A 19,276-nucleotide genomic window follows, 5' to 3' on the forward strand; every position below is an offset into this window, starting at 1 on the left:
ATTTTGAATAAATAAACTCGAAGTTATCAGAACAAACCTCCGCCTGATTAAGGAGATAGCGCTTTAAGACCAGATCTTATCGTATTAATTTTAGACCAGTTTGTCGTACTGTACTACAAGTGGATTCTGTGGACCTACTGCTCTTGTTTGGTGTTCTTTTGTTCACTTGTTCGGCAATTCCTCTGCTACGCGTTAACCTGGCATAGCTCTATGGCCTAGCACCCCACTAATTATGTAGTCTATGCAAGTATAGAGATACATTTACTATATTCGAAGTAATAGCTTCGCAATTTTAGGTAACAGTGTGCAGCAGTCGCGTGGCTTAATGACAGGCGACTGATTGATTGAAAATTGAAAGATTCACTCAGTGGATCGCTAGATGAAATCTTTATGCAGCAAGATAGAACCTTTCGCTTGCATAACTCTTCCTACTGTTTGATCTAATTTTCAGTCGTTATTCTAGATGACTGCAGAGTTAACAAGTTTTGCTAATCTTGCTTTTCGCTCCAAAAGGGAACTCGTGGATGAAAGTATAAAACGGCTTTGAGTGGCCTGCCTGCTTGGGGTTTCCTTATAAGTGTTCCAAAGTTCCAATCAGAATTTAAATAAGTTCTCAAAACCCTTTTTAGGTTTTGCGAGGAAAGTTTTCTTAATAAGAATGCGCACCGTTCTTTTCACTTTGGCGAATCTATACTTTTCTGTAGTTTTGTCTGCGTTAGCCTACCACACTGACACTTCGGGTAATAGTATAAGGTGGACCACTACTAAAGGGTTTTCAATAAGAGGTGTTATACCCGTAAGAGATCAATGGTTTCGTTGCTTGTGTGGCACGTAGCGCCGTCCTGTTGAAAATAAACGTTGTCCAGATCAATACCATCCAATTTCGGCCATAAAAAATCCTTAATCATCTCTTGATAGCTCAATCTATTCGCCGTAACTGTTGCTCCTGCTTCATTTTCGAAAAAGCAAGGTCCAATAACTCCGCTGGACCATAAACCGCACCAAACAGTTACACGTTGAGAATAGAGACGCTTTTCAACAATAACTCTTGGATTTTCTGAGCGCCAGATCCGACATTTTTGCTTGTTGACGAAGCCACCGAGGTGGAAATGGGCCTCATCACTCAAGATGATTTTTCGATGGTATTCCGCATCATTTTCATGCATCTCAATGACCCAATCAGCAAAGACACGACGTTGTTGATGATCGGCCGGCTTGAGTTCTTGTGTTAACTGGACTTTATAAGCCTTAAGACCCAAATCTTATGCAAAATACGGTGTAATGACGTTTGTGGAATGCCTAATTCCAAAGAACGACGAGGAAATAAATTGAAACAGCATCTGAGAAATATTTTGAGAGAATAATTTCTTTTTAACATATCAACCCGTTACCCCTTGCCACTACAGTTTTGCGCGCTTCGAGGAAATTGAATGGAATTAAATACAAATAAATTAAATTAAAATAAAATAAAATAGTTGTGTAACGGCATCAAATATAATTTAAAAAATTTGTAACAAACGGGTGGATTTTGGAAATATTTTTTTATTTATTTATTATTATTAGACTTTTTTATTATTTTTGTATTATTCTTCTTTTTTATTATTATTTTTTTTTTATAGTCCTTCTTTTTTTATTATAATTATTTTTTATTATTTTTTTATTTTATTTTATTATTATTACTAATTATTTTTTTATTATTATTTTTTTTACTATTATTTTACTATTCTTTATTATTATTTTTTTATTACTTTTATTCTTTTTGTTATTATTTTTTTACTATTTTTTTATTATTTGTTTTTCTATTATTATAATTTTTTTATTATAATCCTTTTTTTATTATTGCACTTTTCTATTATTCTTCTTTTTCTGTTGTAATTATTTTTTATTATTTTTTTATTTTATTTTATTATTATTATTAACTTTTTTTTCTTATTCTTCTTTGTTTATTACTATTATTTTTTTATTATTGTATTATTCTTTTTATTATTATTTTTTTACTATTTTTTTATTATTCTTTTTTTATTATTATTTTTTTATTATTATTTTTTTGTATATTTTTTTTATTATTAAATTTTTTTATTATAATTTGTTTATTGATTGATTGGAGGTTAGTTTGTGTTTGAGGGTCAATTCTAAAGGGACATCAGTCCCATTTGTGAAGAAGATAGATAGAGGCTTAATATTTTTACCTGCCGAAAAAAAATTTGGAAGTATACCTTTAAATTCCTCTATTGGAGATATTATTTCCTGGTCCTCTCACCATTAACAGGTCGCCTAAACCTTGTTTTCTTATTAGTTTTATTTTGTCAGAGTCATTTGTTTGAGTATCTTTTATCAGGCCAGCATAGTGAAGTGCGCCCTCTCTTGTAGCATATTGTGCTTGACCACGAGCCTATAAGTGAAGGCTTCTAATGGATTTTAGCACTTTTTTTGTTTTTTTCATATGATTAATGGATCCAGAGTCATCTTCAACTTTTTTGTTTTCTGGTTTTAATTTTTTTTTGGAAAATTTTCGAATTCATGTCTAAATTATTATTTTTTTTTTTTTCTTGAAACATATGCATTTATCATCTGTATGTAGCTTTGGATCTGCTATTCTCTCTGCATTAATTGCTTAACTCGTCTAATTCTTAAGGTCTTGCCTATACTAATTTCTATACAACGCCCTATCCCTAACACATTGGCTAACATATTAACTTACTTATTTGCTTAAATATTTGCTTATCTTCCTTATTGGATACTTTCACTTACTTACACAATTAAAATTACACACTCATCATGCTTTATTCCGCTGTTGCCTCGCACTGCCATTCATAAGCTGTCCCTTGTCCCCTGTCATATTGTATTTCGCTTTTTCGTCTTCGACTTTTCGCCGACTTGCTGTCAGTTCACCGCCTCCGTTAACCGCTATTTGATGACATTTATTCAAATGGCGCATATTGGCGCTGGAACATCGATTGTCACCACAAATCAAATTTGCGCGTAGAAGACGTTGGTGGTGCTACATAAGCTGCAGAATTTGAGCGCATTTTACTTCGATAACCACCGGCCATCAGCGCGCTGCTGCCACTATACTCGCGCGCCTTTGTTGCCTGCTTGCCGGCTTTAGCGCCTATCGCTGCACCCGCACCGTCGGCTTCGTCCACCTCCGCGCCACCCAACCGCCGACTCACAGTCTCATGCACTGCTGTATCTGCATCTTTTTCGTCATTTCGGTTGCTTGACGACGCCACCGCCAACAACTCCATGGGCAACATGTCACAGTGTAGCGCATCGTTCGCACTGCCGCAGCCAGCTAAGTGACCACACTCTGCCACCATTTCTACATAGAAAGCGTCATCCGCAGTCGAGGAGGAATGTGCACTGCTGAGGCTACTGCTGCTATTGCGTGAAGTCTCTCCGCTAGTACTGCTAGCAGTACTGCCGTTGCGACGCGTCGCCGCAGCGGTTTTCGCATACGGTCTTACGTCGTAATAGTTGCGTGTAACGCGCGCTGCTGCCTCGAGTTCTACAGCGGAAGTTTTTTGCAATTCGCGTACGTGCAAATTGTGCAGCGGTGAGCTGTAGGGTGCCAGGGCGCGCGCGCCATGATGCCAGCGTGGCGGTTGTTGCGGCCACTGTTGCTGCTGCTGCTGCTGCTGCTGCTGCTGTTCACCACCGCCATTGTTGTGATAATGTAAGAAGCTGTGCGCGTCATCATCGGTGGCGGCATTGAATTGGCGCTGATGATGCGGCCGTTGCTGATGTGCCAGCAAGTGGCGACGCCATGGCAATATATCACAGCGATAGACGTGCATCAGGCCGACCAACAGTATGGCGAGTAGCGAGAAGGAGAGCAAAATGACCACGCCCGGATGCGCGGTGCCGGGTCCAACCTTGCGCACATCCAACCACCTTTGCGTTTGCGAGCGTGAAACGGTGCGCTCTTGTTCGTGTTCCTGTGCATGTGTGTGTTCGCGGCGCGGGCTGCTAATCGAGTGCTGTGCTGTGGGTGCATCCAGTTTCTCCTGCGCCACTTGCTCATCAAACTGCTCGCTCTCCATTGCGGTCAGCAAATCGTCGCGGCTATCGCTTTTGATGGGCGTATTTACAGTGCTGTGCTTATGCTTAGGCATGTTGTGCGCCCGTTCGGCGTGTTCGGTGCCTGCATGCACGTCGTGCGTGCTGCCATTATCAAGCAAAACGTTAGCCGCGCTCGAAATTTTGCCTAGAAGTGCGTGCGCGCCACCTGTCACCGCCTCGCTGCTGCGTCCGCGCAACACAGACTCATTTTCACGTGGGGTATTGAGTGTGTAGTGTTGTAGTTGTTGTTGCTGTGTTGTTGGCGTGTGCTGTGCATGTTTTGTCTGTATGGTCATTTTCTTCATAATTAACGTGGGTTTGTGCCTCCCCCCGCCACCTGCTGAAATCTCGTCATGCTTCCTTGGCAACGCTTTGCGTTCCGCATTATTCATCCTGCTCACCTCGCTGGCTGTTGCTTTATGTTGTTCTGTGTTTATGTTGTCCGTTGCGGTTGTGGTTGCAGTGGCAGCTGTGGTTTTCACCTCTATTTGTGTTGTTGTTGCGGCTACTACATTTCCTGCCAACATTTTCTTATCTGCCCGACTATCGAAGTGCTGGTTTTGGCGTTGATGGTCGTCGCTGCCAATTCTATGCTCTGGCGTCACATTTGTCTCAACCTTTATTGCTTCCGCTTCTGCGCGTTCTGAGTTAGAGAAGTTATTGCTATTTGTAGACTTTGTACTAAACTGCAAATGGACCTTTGCCTCCATCTCCGCGTTGGGGTGACTGTACTTTTGATGTTCTGCTTCCGTTGCTTGGCTTTTAGCCAAAGCAGTGCCGTTCTGCAATATTGCGTTTGTTGCTTTCGAAGTACTCGTGGTAGTCACGTGGTGTGTTGTTGCTGTTGGCTTTTCTGTCACAGTCGTTAGCCTGAGCACCTCCGCCGCCTCCACCAGCATATTTTGGCCACGGTGCATGAGCAACGGTGTTCCAATTAAATGTCGATTTCGTATGTGCAGCTGTAGCGGCTCATGCTTATGCGGTGGCGCGTGTGTAGTTGTGGTTGTAGTTGTTGTTACTATTGCTTCTGTTGTGTCTATTGTGTGCTCGGCGGTGGTGGTGGTGCTGGTGGCTTCATCTTCTGTCTGCTGCCACTGGTGGCTCGCCCCGTTTTGTCGCCGTTGACCGGAAATGTCGTTTGGATACGGATTTGCTCGTTTAAAATTATGTTGCTGCCAAAATTGTGTTGCCTTTGGCCCTGCCAATTGTTTTGCTGGCGCTGTTGCTGTCACTCCTTGTGCTTCTGCTACCTCTACCGCGCGCGGGTGTTGCTGTTGTTTGTTTGACTGCACTTTATAGCCGTCATTGTCGCTGTCATTTCGAGTTAAATTGTTATCTACTCTCTGTTGAACCAGTGAATGAGACTGCATTGTTGCCTCTGACAGTTGTGCTGATTCTTTTATAGTTGTTGTCACATTTTTTGCCTTCACCGCCGCTGCTTCCTTCAGTGTTTTCCCCTCACCCTTTGCATGCTCACTCGGATATGCTGGTTCGGGACTAACCGTCATCTCCTGCCTTGTTGTTTTCGATTTGCCTATCAACTTTGTTGCAGCAACATTAAATGTTGCATTAGTTACTCGAGTAGCCATTTCGGCGCTTGGCTGTACTTGAGCTCGTTTTATTTGAAAGAAAGTTGCTGCTATGGGTAATATTTCAGAGTTTGCTTGTGTTGCTGTTGATGTTGTTGCTGTCATGTAATAGTTGCTGTCTGTTTTATGCGCCACCGATATTGTCTGTGCCAGTTGCCCGATAGCTCCTGCTGTGCTAGCATATTTTGCTGCTTCGTACTTTGTTATTTGCAATAAAGTTGCAGCATCAGCATTTGTTGTTGTTCTTGTTGTAGCTGCCGTTGTTGCTTCGTTGCCCTGGCTTATATCTGGCGCATTCTCCGTGCTTTGCTGCTGCTGCTGATATGCGGAAATCTCTTTGGTATTATTTAATGATGACTTGGCTGCCAACTTAGCATTTATCGAGCGTGTTGTTGTTGCTGTTTCATTTGCTATTTGTTCTTCTCGCCGCTGCTCTCTATTACTTACAACAATGCTGTTTATTGTAGTTGTTGTTGCCGTTGCACTAAGTCGCTCGTGCACCGTTGAGTTTGCAAGCATAGTTTTAGGTGCATCGGCTTTAGTGCGGTTTGTTGTTGTTGTTGGCCATTTTGTTGTAACTACTATCGATTTTGTGGATGCTGGCGCAGTTGTCTCTGCTGCTGCATATTTTGTGGCAACAGTTGTTGCCGCTCTGATTTGTTGCCTCAATGAATTGGCTGTGGCTGCCGCACCGCTTCCTGTTGCAACTTGCCGCAAAGTTTTTGCTGCTAACGGCGCTTTGGTTGGCGTTGCTATCGTGGTAAATTTTATCATTTGTCTGTTTGTTGTTGCTGCAACTGCTTTGCCCTGCGCTGGCCCAGTTGGCCCCCCAGTTGGCTGTGCTGACTTTGCTTTCTCGCTTACACGGCTAAATGTTGTTGCTGGCGCTTTTGTGGCGTTTGCCTTGTAATCAAACGTTGCTTCCGCTGCTAACTTTGCAAGCGTTGTTGCTGTAGTTTTTGTTGGTGTAATTGGCTCTGTATTTCCTACCATTTCAGCCGTAAAATTCTTTTGATTAAACTTGAAAAGTTTGATCTCAGCCCCAATGCCCTCCACTTCCTTCTTGGTCTCCCTACGCGCTACGCCATCTTCATTGTTCTCTACTACGCTTCTCATATTCTTTCCATCCATATCCCCTTGTTGCATACTTGATAACTTTGCCATTTCGATGTTTGATTTTTCGCTTTGCGTTCGCTTCTCGTTTGGCAAATTGAAAGTTGTCTCGCGTGTTTCGGTATTAGGATCTGCTGCTACCAGTTCAGCGCGCTCTTCTTGCTCACTGCTGCTGCTATCCAACTCTATGGTGCATGTGGGTTTGACGGCTTCCGCCGTCTGCTCTGCAGCCGCCGCTTTTCCATGCATGCCGCAATTACTCTTAAACTTTTCGAAAAAATTGTGCATCCGCACAAACTTTTGTTTCAGTTTGATTCTTTTTGCTATGTCCAACGATAACTCTTCCTCTGTCGACTCCCTATTCACGAGCGCCGCATCTCCGACCCGTTGCACTGGCACTTGCCGCTGACCCAGTTTGTCTGCTATTGCACTCATAGCAATCATTTGTTCGCCTCCACTCTTGCCATTGCCAATCCGATTATCGCCACGCTGCTGCTCTTCATCTCCCAAGTCGCCCATAATACTGTTGCCCTCAATATTAAAGCTCTCCAATTCGGTATTGTTATAGCCATTGCCGCCACTGCTGCGCTCCACTATCCTACACGGACTCGCCCACTCGGCGATGCTCAACAAATCGCTGCACTTAATTGGATTCTCATCGAGCAGCAGGTCACGCAAACGGGGCAACGTATGCACCATTGCTTGGCTGACACCCCGTAAGCCGGCCGCGCGTAAATTGAGCGTCAGCAGTTTGGGCAAAGGCAGCGCTGGCAAATAAAGCAGTTTATTGCCGGAGAGATCGAGCGTTTGCAGATTGTTAAGTCCTTGGAAGGTTTGTGCTTGTATGTCCATGATTTCGTTCTGCTGCAGAAAGAGATGCTCCAGGGAGGTGGGCAAGCTGATGGGCACTTTGTGCAACTGATTGTGGTCGAGGAAGAGTGTTTCAAGTATCTCCAGCCGGCCGAGCGCATCGTCTTCGATATCTTCGATGCGACTATGAGAAAGGTCGAGGTACTGCAACAACGGATAGCTATCCAAGTCACCACAGTTGATAATCTGTAATGGGGCAAACGGCAAATAGACAATTAGATATTGCAATGGCATTAGTGAGAATTAGAAAGAAAGAAGTTAATTGAATTAAATATGTGCAAGTTGATAATCAATTAAACAAAGTGATTACAAGGCAAATTGGAAAAATTGTGGGAAATAAAAAAATTGCAGTTTCAGGCAAGAAAATTAATATTATATTTCATTATTATCAGATCTTTTCAAACATTTAACAAACCTAAATATCCTTTTAACAAAAACTTTGAGCAAACTTTTTATAGAGTTACTGGATTAAAGAAAGTACACAAAACTCTCTTTTATTAGTGTAGATGTCACCAATAAACTTTAATCTCAGTCCTGTAGTCTAACTCAGAATCTGAGTCGTGAAGTCCAAGTCAGAATCTCAGTCCTGAAGTCTAACTCATAATCTGAGTCTTGAAGTCCAATTCAGAATTTCAGTCTTAAAGTCCAACTCAGAATCTCGCTTGCCAACAATTGAGCTAAGAAGTCACCACTCAACGAAAAAAGTACACTTCATAAATTTCTCATCATGGCTAGCCGGTATATGGCACTGAGCAGATGCAGAGGCGGTAACAAATCGGAAAAGTCGGTTCCCAGGCTCTCGAAAAGTTATGGAACTCTTCGTTTTTGTGCCACAAACACGCAGACTACCTAAGAACTACAGAAGAACTAAAAGAATAGCTAGGAAAGTAGTGCAAAGTGAATTGATTGTCTGCAATGCCTCCTAGTGCTTGCAGTAGAAGCTACACTTCTGTTAAGTGTTTGACCGAGCTCCCCCTCCTATCTGTGGCGTGCGTCTTGATGTTGTTCCACAAATGGAGCGACCTACAGTTTCAAACCGACTCCGAACGGCAAATATTTTTTATGAGAATCTTTTTCATGGCAGAAATACACTCGGAGGCTTGCCATTGCCTGCCGAGGGTCGATCGCTATTAGAAAAAACTTTTTCTATCATTTGATGTTCATGCACGGAGATTCGAATCTACGCACTCCCGAATGGTAGTCACGCACCAACCCATTCGGTTACGCCGGCCGAACCCATAAGTCTCGTCATATTGAAACTTCACGTGGATATTTAAAACTAAAGGGTCGTGGCACCTCTCATCGAAGTGATATGTTCCGTGAGCCTTAACTTTGAAACCACAAACCAAATTCCTTTTAAGTTCAGCCTGGAAGATTCAATATTTCTTAAATGCTCACAGCAACTTATTAAATAGAGAGACGTACTCGCTGTTTTTTTTTTGAAATTTGCAGAACAGTTTCCATACAAAGTTTTTGTTTCCTAAGGATGTGAAGTTAGAAGCACTTAGTGAAAAACCGTAAATCCATAAACCTATCAAGCAGCTAAATTTAATAAAAAAATAGCCAAAAGTTATAGTCAAAAAATAAAACTTAATTACTTTAAAAATGAGTTTGAATTTACAACAAAGAGTTGGTATTTAAGTTTGCATTAGAAATGAATTCAATGGTTCGAAAACCTTAGAAATATTAGGAAAATTTTACGGTAATTATACCCCAAAGAAAACAGTCACTTACGATTTGCATGAACGCTTAAGAAGAGCTCGTGAGTCCATCGAGAATGACGAACGCTGTGGCAGGTCGTCGACATCGAAAACTTCAATGAAGTGAGAGAAAAACTGCCAATAACCCCAAATTAACCACCCGAGAGCTGGCACAGGACTTGAACATTGCTTATGGTTTTATTTAGGACACTGCAGTTAACGACTTGGGTTTGTGTCGTGTTGCTGCAAAGTTGGCCCAAAGGAGCTAAAATCCAGAACTTCGGTTCAAAAAAAGACCGCGTTGATATCGCCAAAGCCATGATTTCCAAAGCTGAATTCAACCCAATATTCATCAAACGCATCATTACTGGAAAGGAGATGTGGATTTATGAGTACGACACGAAATCCAGACAACAAACGAGTGAGTACAGAGCTCTGAACTAACCAAGACCGAAAAACCAGGTCATTTTTAGTTAGAAAAGCAAACGATGCCGACGGGTTTTAGGAATTACAACGGTGAGCACTACCACGAATTGTTGTCAGAAGGTCAGACAGTTAACAAAGACCATTGTTTAGGCGATATGAGTCGTTTATATGAGGTATTTGCCAAAAAAGAAAGGATTTGTGGGAAAACCACTCTGCAGTCAGGGATCGCATCAACGCCGCCAAAAAACGTATTATGCCCACATTAACTTGTTCAAGTCTAAAACTACAAAGCTAACTATGCCCAAGACCTTTGTAAGCAACCTTTCTCATTAAACTCAGCCAAAAGTATCTGAGAGTACTGGTGGATGTAATCAACGTCCGTGGTCAGCATATGGCTGCCATGGGGGTGGTCGACAGCTCGATATGCCAATCCTGTTTTGAGGATGACGACACTGCAGATCATTTTCTCTTTAGGGTCCGGCGTTTTCCAGCATCAGACTTGGGATGTTGGGGTGCGATATACTGAGTATGGCAAGAGTTCATACTCTTCCTCTTCCGGATCTCCTAAGATTCATTAATAAATCCAAGAGATTTGTGGCAGAGTGACCTCAAACTAATTTTTCCGTCTTATCACCCACATTTTATCTTTCCTATCTCTCTATTCTTTCTACTGAAATCTATCCGGGTGTAGTACAATGGTCTCCTGACTGAGTACTTGGACTTGTCCAACCCCCCACAAATATAATTTAATCTAATCTTGTACGCCCTATCCTAACGTATGGATGTGCGGTATGGGCGCTTACAGTTGCTGACTGCGCGCTGATTGCTAGCATGGAAAGAAAAACTCTAAGACAGATTTTTGGCTCAACAATAGTGAATGACGGTACCTATCGAATACGGTACAACTCCGAACTTAATGAGCTCACTCGGAACGAGACAGTTGTGCGTTTTGTTAAAGCGCAGCGCATAAGATGGCTGAGTCATGTTACCCATATGCCTGCTGACTGTGCCGTGAAGAGAGCCTTGTCAGGAAAGCTAATGGGCGCAAAGGCAGACCGAGGAAGCGATGGATAGACGCAGTGGAAAACGGTGTCAAGGATTTGGAAATACGTAACTACTACAGCAAAAGTGCAAAACCGAACGCTTTGGAGGAACATTGTGTAGGGAGCATTGTGTAGAAAGCCCGCGTTGTAATGCTGTGAAAGATGACGAAGAACTCGCGGATTTTATTCCATCAAAATGCAACATCGAGCAGTGCCTTCATTGTCCGTGAATTTCTGACCAAGAGCGAAACGAATCCATCCATCAGCCATCGAATTCACCTAATTTAGCTCCCTACGATTTTTTTCTGCTTGAAACCACTACGGGAAACTACTTCGGCTTTCTAACTGCCGGAAAGAAGTAATCGAAAGACTGACAACGGCTATACCGCAAGTAGACTTCCAGAAGTGTTTCGAGAACTGGATCAGAGGCTGGGGGAAGTGCGTTGCAGTTGATGTGAAGTACTTTGAAAGCGATAATAACACTTTTGAGGGTCTTTGTATATTGAGTTTTCTGAATATATTATGGGAAGTTTTTGGTCAAGTTGTTGTGTCGGTTTGAACGGTTTTCTCGGTTTCGATAGATTACAAACAAAACGATTTTTTTTGAAAAACGATCGATTTTGAAAATTGTTTTTTCGATTCTTTTTTAAATCACATTTTTCTATATATATAAAAAAAATGGCAATCTCAACCTGAGACCTCTTTCCCTCAATTAAAGCTTGGATTCTCAATCTTTTGCCATAACAAAGTTCGCTTCTTTTAGGCATTTAAATAAAAAACAAATTGTTTACAGCCTGTGTCAGAAGAAAAGAACCGTGATTTTTCATAAAGTATAAAAGATATATATTTAAACATTTTTTTACATGAAAGTATGTACAAAACTACGAGTCGCAATTACTCAATGAACCGTGTGGTCTTCATCGTTGTCGAGTATAGCCTGGCATTCTTGCGGCATGCTTTGAACCAGCTTTTCTGCGTAGCTCTTCGATAAACAGGACTAGATTTTGCGAACTTGACGCACGAGTTGCTTTAAATCATGGACGGGCCTTCCGGCAAGATGCATTTTCATAGTCCCTCACACATTTTCAAGGGGGTTGGTGCCTGGGGACTGGGAAGGCCAGTCCAATACTGTGACGCCATTTTCTTGTTTTGTTGTTTCTCAATCTGTTTTTCTGAGAGCAGTGGTTTTGACGATGTGGGACGGTAGGTGTTGATACTCACATGACGTTCGATGGTGTTGATACGCACATCTATTCCCTTTTTAGCAAGAACTGATCGTACTTGCCGTAGTCGCAAAGAAGGGTCCCGCTTAAAAAGTTAGACGATCACTTTATCTTGCTTTTTTGTCGTCACTCGCTTCAAGCCGCGCTCGGAAAAGTCATCAACATTTTTGTACCCCTTATACCGCCGATTCCACTTCACAACAAACTTCTTTGAATTTTTAATTACTTTTGCAGCCGGCGTACGATAATTTCGGCCTTTTCGAATGCGTGCCTCGAAACGCTTCGCGTACTTCTCACTCATTTTTGTTTGGTTGCGTTTACGGGAAAGTTTCGAACGACACTCACCTGAGCTGGTACTGGCTTCGAAGCCCCTGAGTGGGACTATTACGCTGCAAAAAGCAGAACGAAATATATCTTGAAGTTATACGAAAAAAACCGGTTCTTTTCTTCTGACACAGACTGTATAGCTGCTTGATAATTTAGCACTAAAGATTATTCACACATTGACTACCAAATTTAAAATGCCAAAATATTTTATGAATACTTTTAAAAATGCAAATTTTTAAACTGTACGCACCAAGTGGCCATGGCTTTTCCAGCAATACGAGTCAAATTTATTGTTCTAATCAAAGTTTAAATACCCTCTTCTCAGAATTAACCAACAAACTTATAAAAAAAAAGTTCAAACTAATTTTCACAGACGGTTCAAAGAGCGCAAACCAAACAAGCTTCAGCGTTATATACAATGACAGAATATTAATTAGCAAGGTTTTACCTTATTACAGCACAAATTTTGCTGCAGAAACGATAGCCATATTTGAAGCAGTACAATATGCTAGCCAAACACCTGGAAAATTTGCAATTTGTTCCGATTCCTTAGCCTCATTAGAAATGATAAAAAATATAAACAATATTAATTATTATACAGACTACATAAGAAACTGCTTACTAAAATTCAAAAATAAAATCGAACTCATATGGATACCAGGACACGCTAAAATCAAGGGCAACGAACTAGCAGATTTAGCAGCAAAAGAAGCACAAAACCGCCCCCTAACTATGTCTCTGAACCTCCTACACACAGATATTAAAAAACATATAACAAAAATATTCAAAAATACACAACACTCCACATTCGAACAAACAACAAGCTGGTACAAATTTGTTAACCCAAAGAAGCAAGCGATCAATGAACACACATTTACACATAATACTAACATAACTAGAAGGGAAATAACAAAAATAATTAGACTACGACTTGGGCACACACGACTAACACACGAATATTTAATAAAAAAAGACCTAAATATCTGCAAATACTGCAATACCTCAGCTCCAAACATCAAACACATCCTAGACGACTGCACACATTTTACAAACCACAGAAAATCACTAAACAACACAAAACCTACTGATCTACTTTTAAACAATTCTACAGAGAACATTATTAAACTTATAAACTATTTAAAATATTGTAATATCTTAAATGAAATTTAGCTAACACCCTACATACACATATATACACACCCAGTATATTAGCTTAAGGCCGCAGTAGCCATAGCTATAGCTTTTTTTTTGTATTTTATAGTTAACTATAAATACAATTGTCAATAAAAAAAAAAAAAAAAAAAATACCCTAGTGACAAATTTGTGTTTTAGTGGGGAGTCTAATACTTTTGGCTAAGGCTGTATGCGCTTCTCGAGCTCGTCACCCAAATAATCAAAAACATTTTTTGTTCATCCTAAATTAAAAATTGTAGGTGCAGTTGCTTCGGTCGCGCACCCTTCAAAGAAAAGGCATAGTCGCAGCTGCAAATTTCCTTTATATTACTTGTGAAAAATCAGCTTCACACTTGCCGACATTTAGTGCATCCATAGAATAAAGTATCTTCATCAGGATTTACACTTTTTTCTTTCTTCCGCTAAACAAAAAAAAAAGAAATCACAAATATGCTTATTTTTTCCGCCGCCTACAGTGGCCTAACCCCTTCACTATTAAGCTGACTCATCAGCTATAAATCTTTTGCTAAACTTTGCTGTTGCTATAACATCAAAAATATGTACACAAGATATAGCAGCAGGCAGTATAAAATAGCAAATTTTTAATTTATGCACAATTTGTTCACTGCAAAAACAAAAACAACCCACTTGAATTTGAAGTGATTTCGCAAAAATTTTAATCACTGCAGCTAACATTATCTACGCCATCCATGGGGCAACAATTTTTAATACAACACCTCAGCTGCCACTGAGGCACGAAGTGTAAACTTGCCACAACAGCGAAAAGCTCTTAGAAAGGCTGAAATAACAAGAATAAAGCAGCAGCAGCAGCAGTGGCGGCAACAAAAGATAGCTAAACAAAGCTAACAGCTGGAAGCAACGGAAGAGTGAGTGGAAGAGTGTAAATGAGAAAATCTTTTCACCCGTTGCCATTTAACTGCCTAACAAGCGAATAAGTGAATGAACGAATCAACGACTGAGCCTTGGACCACAGGCACAACATTCAGGGCTGGCTGTAGTAGTGTGACGGTGGCTGGCAGGCATTTATAATTCCGTATAATTGGAATAAGGATAATAAGGATGAACACACAAATGCATGCAAGTAAATATCGGCACATTAGGGTGGGTGATTTTTTTTTTCAACTTTTTGTTCATTGTACATAGATAGATTTGGATTCTATATAGAATTATAAAAACAATTCCATTAAAGCACAGCTCTAAAAGTCATTTGGGGTACTCCAAATTTTCAAAGCCGTAAACTTTAATAAATTTGAAGTTAATATGAAGATAAATTTTTTTTTTTATAAAGTATTGCGAATGGAATTTTTTTATACAAACTTGTACTGGGGAATTTTTTGTACGAAGAATTAATATTTAATGTCTATTTTAATGTCGATTTAAAGGACCGCAAGTAGGCGTTGAATGTTAAGAATGCATATTTTTTTTTAATTTTCTGGAACTTTTAGTTTGATTTTTTATATATTTTTTATAATTTTTTTTTTTCATATTTTATAAAGGTTTACATAACAATAAAATTATTATACAAACTGAAAGTAGTGCAGCGCTAGCATCGGAGGCTTTTTATTATTTATTGAAGTGAAACTTTTTAGGCGTCGATGGATGAGCGAAAATGTAAAGTAAAATTTCAAGGCCATGCAACGTTTTGGGGCACCTGCGTTCCGCGAGAGAGAAAAAAGATATAAAGTAGAGAAAAAGGAGAGAGAGCGCTATACCTTATATACAAGGTGGCGCAAAAGTAACCTTGCGATGTTTTTTGGCTGTAATTAAAAAAAAAAAATGAAAAACTTTGATTCTTCTTGTGGATTATTTTTATTTGGTCTTTTAATTTTTTTTACATCAAATGGCCGCCGCCACAGTTGATTGCCATTTGAGCCCTTTTTATGGCATTTCCATCACTTTGGCCAAAACTTCCGGCGATAGGTCCTCACATTCTTGACGGATATTGTCTTTAAGAGCTGCAAGAGTCTGAGGCTTGTTGACATAAACCCGCGACTTCAAAAAGCCCCACAAAAAGAAGTCTGGAGCGGTCAAATCAGGCGATCTTGCTGGCCAGTGCAAATCGCCAAAACGGGAGATTAGGCGCCCGGGAAATGCATCCTTCAGCATATCGGTTGTGGCACGTGCAGTGTGTGCCGTTGCACCGTCCTGTTGGAACCACATGTTTTCCAATCCCAATTCATTAAGTTGCGGCAAAAAGAACTCGTTGATCATTACTCTGTAGCGCTCACCATTCACAGTAACCGTTTGGCCCGCGACGTCTTCGAAGAAAAAAGGTCCGATGACTCCTCCAGCGAAAACAGCACACCATACAGTGACTTTGAGCGGGTGCAATGGCTCTTCGTGGGTTACACGCGGATTTTCAGTGCCCCAGGAGCGTAAATTTTGCTTATTTACGTACACGCTAAGATGGAAATGGGCCTCATCACTCATGATTATTTTTGATGAAAAATCATCTTCCTCTTGGTGGTGATTAAGGATGGCTTGAGCGTATATTAGACGCGATTGGCGGTCAACAGCTAACAGCTGATGCACCGTCTGCACTTTGTACGGAAACATCTTCAAATCTTGTACCAAAATTCGCTGTAAAGACCGTCGACTGATACCTATTTGCGTGGCACGTCGTTTGGTCGATGTCGACGGCGCTTCCATGACCGGGGTCTGCCACGCCTGGCAGCATCTCGTGTTGTGCCAGTCTCTTCGAGGCGAGCGGCTAAACGTCGCAGTTTTTCACCAGTAGGCGTTGGACGGCGAGGAAATCTGCGACGAAATTCACGTTGTGCCAAAGTCACCGACCGATTATTGGTCCAATAAATAGCCAGCAATATTCCGCGTTCCGGAGCAGTATAGCGTAAAATTGTTTTATTAACGTGTATTTCGCATGTGTTTACTACACAAATGTCAAAACAGAACTGACATTAGGGGCCAATCGCAAAATTTATAGCATTTTCTGATAGGAAGATTACTTTAGCGCCACCTGTTATATCTTAGATACACTTTAAGCTATTTTTCCTGAGTTTTTTCTTGTGGTTGCTAACTTCTAGTGAGAAATAACGCTGCCTACTTTTTGGCGCTTGTTTGTTGGTGCAAACTTGTAGGAAATATATTTTTGGTACCTACTTTTTCCGTTATATTTCCTTGGTGCCTACTGTTTGGGGCGGTTTTTGGTCCCAATTTTTTTGGCGCCTACTTTTTGTCTCTTATTTCCATTTCCTGGCTAGTGCTAGTGCGTACTAGAAAGTGCTATCCATTCCGGCATCGGATTTATTGGTATTGCCGTGCGGTAATTTGTGTTGTTGCTGCGGTCCTGAAATCGCTGCGTTTGTGCAGGTGATAAACGCTCGGAGTAGTGCGCGTTGTTGCCACGGTTTGTGTCCGGCGTTTACCTACACCGGTCGACCCTTCTCCGTTTTTTGTAAATTTTGTCTATTTGTATTCTCTTCAAATGTTGTGAATTTATTGAGATATATATTCTTTCTCTCTCTTTCTCTCTCTCTCTCTCTCTCTCTCATTCTCTCTCGGGTTTCTCTCTCTCTCTCTCTCAGTCTCTGCCTCTTTCTTTGTCGGCCTTGAAAGTTTCACTTCTGTTATGTGTACTACACTACACGCACTTTTTATTTTTATTTTTTTTTTTATTATTATTATTTTTTTTTTTATTATTATTTTTTTTTTTTTATTATTAATTTTTTTTTATTTATTTAAGTTTTATGTAATTGGCGCGCACACCCTTTTTTTGGTAGTTGGTGGAGCTCTTCACCTATTTGTGGTGTGCGTGTTGATGTTGTTCCACAAATGGAGGGTCCTACGGTTTCAAGCCGGCTCCGAACGCCAGATATTTTTTTATGAGAAGCTTTTTCATAGCAGAAATACACTCGGTGGTTTGCCATTACCTGTAAAGGGGCGAGAGCTCTTAAAAAAACTTTTTCTTCATTTTGGTCTTTCTTTCAAGATTCGAACCTTCGTTCTCTCTGAATTCCGAATGGTAGTCTGTAGTTTGATCTACGTACGAAAAAAGTACATACGTCTGCACTTTCTATTACAATTTTAAAGAATTACTTTGACTTTGTGTTGTAGCGCCATCCATTAAATAAAAATGTGTACAGTTAGCCTCAAAAAATGTGTATCCCACATATTCATAAGTTTTCACTATTTATTATATATTTTATAATTTCTTTTATAAAAATATATTTCATACTACAAAAACTTCCATGTAAAGCATAGTTTCAAACTTTGTATAAAATTCGTCAAAAATCGGCAAATTTTCTTCAAAATTTCAAACTTTTTACTCAGGATTTTTAGCAAAATTTCGGGTATGTAGTTATATAGATCATTGAATCTCGATACAATAAAGTGCAAATTTTAAGTACAATAAAAATCGCACTGATTTTTGAGAATTTTTGTCGGTCGTGGTCTTGTGCATTTATTCCATTTAAAGTCTACTCTAAATTTTTCTGTATAGAAGAACTTATCAGCATGTGGCTTACCCTATATTTTGACGCCGACTGTATATTTTTTATTTAATGTATGACACTACAACATAAAGTCAAAGTAATGTTTTAATTGTAAAGGAAATTGCGACTGCAAGCATTTTTTTATTGTATAAATAAATGAAAGTAACAAAACAAACAAAAAAAAATAATAATAATAATATTTATATTTATTTATTCACAATATTTTTGTAAATATATGTCTTCATACATAATGAATCACCCTATTGAAACATATATAATTTTCGCAAATGGCGTCGTACGTCAATTATATTTGACGCTTGTGAACTACTATGGACAGCTGCAACAAACAAACAGACAAGCAATGGATCACGTAAATTACAAAATAAAGATTTCCATTACTGAAAATATTTCTGTTTTTATTTTATAAAAAAGTTAAAAAAACAAACGGCAACTTAAATTAATAACGAATTAATTAAAAATAGCTTCTTTTCAAATTCGGGACACTTTTTTTTTAATTCTTTTCTTACAATTTCATGTATTTTTTCTGATCATCCTAAGAACGTTGTCGAAAAAAATCTTACCATACAAATTGGACCGCCCTAATGTACATACATAAAATTTATATACACACACACACGTACAATGTATATACATATATATATATATATATATTCACAGACAGCGCCAAGAGTAACACAAACAAAAAGCAACGCAATGAAAACAAAACAACGCAATCAAGGATAATCGTCAAAACCCTAACAATAATAACAATGAAAAGCTGGCGGCGGCAGCATTGGCAGCAGTGGCTAAGAGCAGGAAGAACTGTGTGATAATCGTAAAAACATGCCTACTTCTAGGCGTAGTGTGAGGCGTCTGCGTACAGGGCTGAAATAGGATGAAAGGAGGGAGTAGAGGCGCAGTGTGGGGGCAGCAGGCGGATAGGCCGGCAGGCAGTCAGCGACTCAGGCACACATTCATGTCTACGAGCAGTGCGAGCTTATCTGTTGGCGGCTTTGTTGCTGTTTTTCTTTTACATCTTCCAGTGCTATTTGCCTGCTGGCTCTGTGATTTGTCGGCAGTGCAGTGATTGTTTGTGTTTTTCGTTTTCTTTTTTGTTTTTGGTTTGTTTTTGCTGGTATTAACTTATGCAACTCATATACTAATTTATGTCTGCGTGTGTATGTGTGTGTGTATGTTCGCTGCCTATAAATATTTTCAAAGGCACAAAATCACATTTGATGTTTGTTTTGAAAAGCGGCTTTGAAGTACGACGTTTCTTTA

At 40.0% G+C, this 19,276-nt stretch overlaps 1 protein-coding gene across 1 annotated transcript in view; it reads right to left on the reverse strand.

Annotated features, from left to right (window-relative positions):
* Window positions 1–2,488: 2,488 nt before the first annotated feature.
* LOC128855463 (uncharacterized) overlaps window positions 2,489–19,276 on the reverse strand; it is a 147,488-nt gene continuing 130,700 nt past the window's right edge. The window contains exon 4 of the mRNA XM_054090388.1: window positions 2,489–7,820. Coding sequence (XP_053946363.1) covers window positions 2,961–7,820 — 4,860 coding nt within the window. The 3' untranslated portion in view covers window positions 2,489–2,960. The remainder of the gene's footprint in view (window positions 7,821–19,276) is intronic.

Source organism: Anastrepha ludens, chromosome 2 (assembly GCF_028408465.1).
Source record: "Anastrepha ludens isolate Willacy chromosome 2, idAnaLude1.1, whole genome shotgun sequence".
NCBI lineage: Eukaryota > Metazoa > Arthropoda > Insecta > Diptera > Tephritidae > Anastrepha > Anastrepha ludens.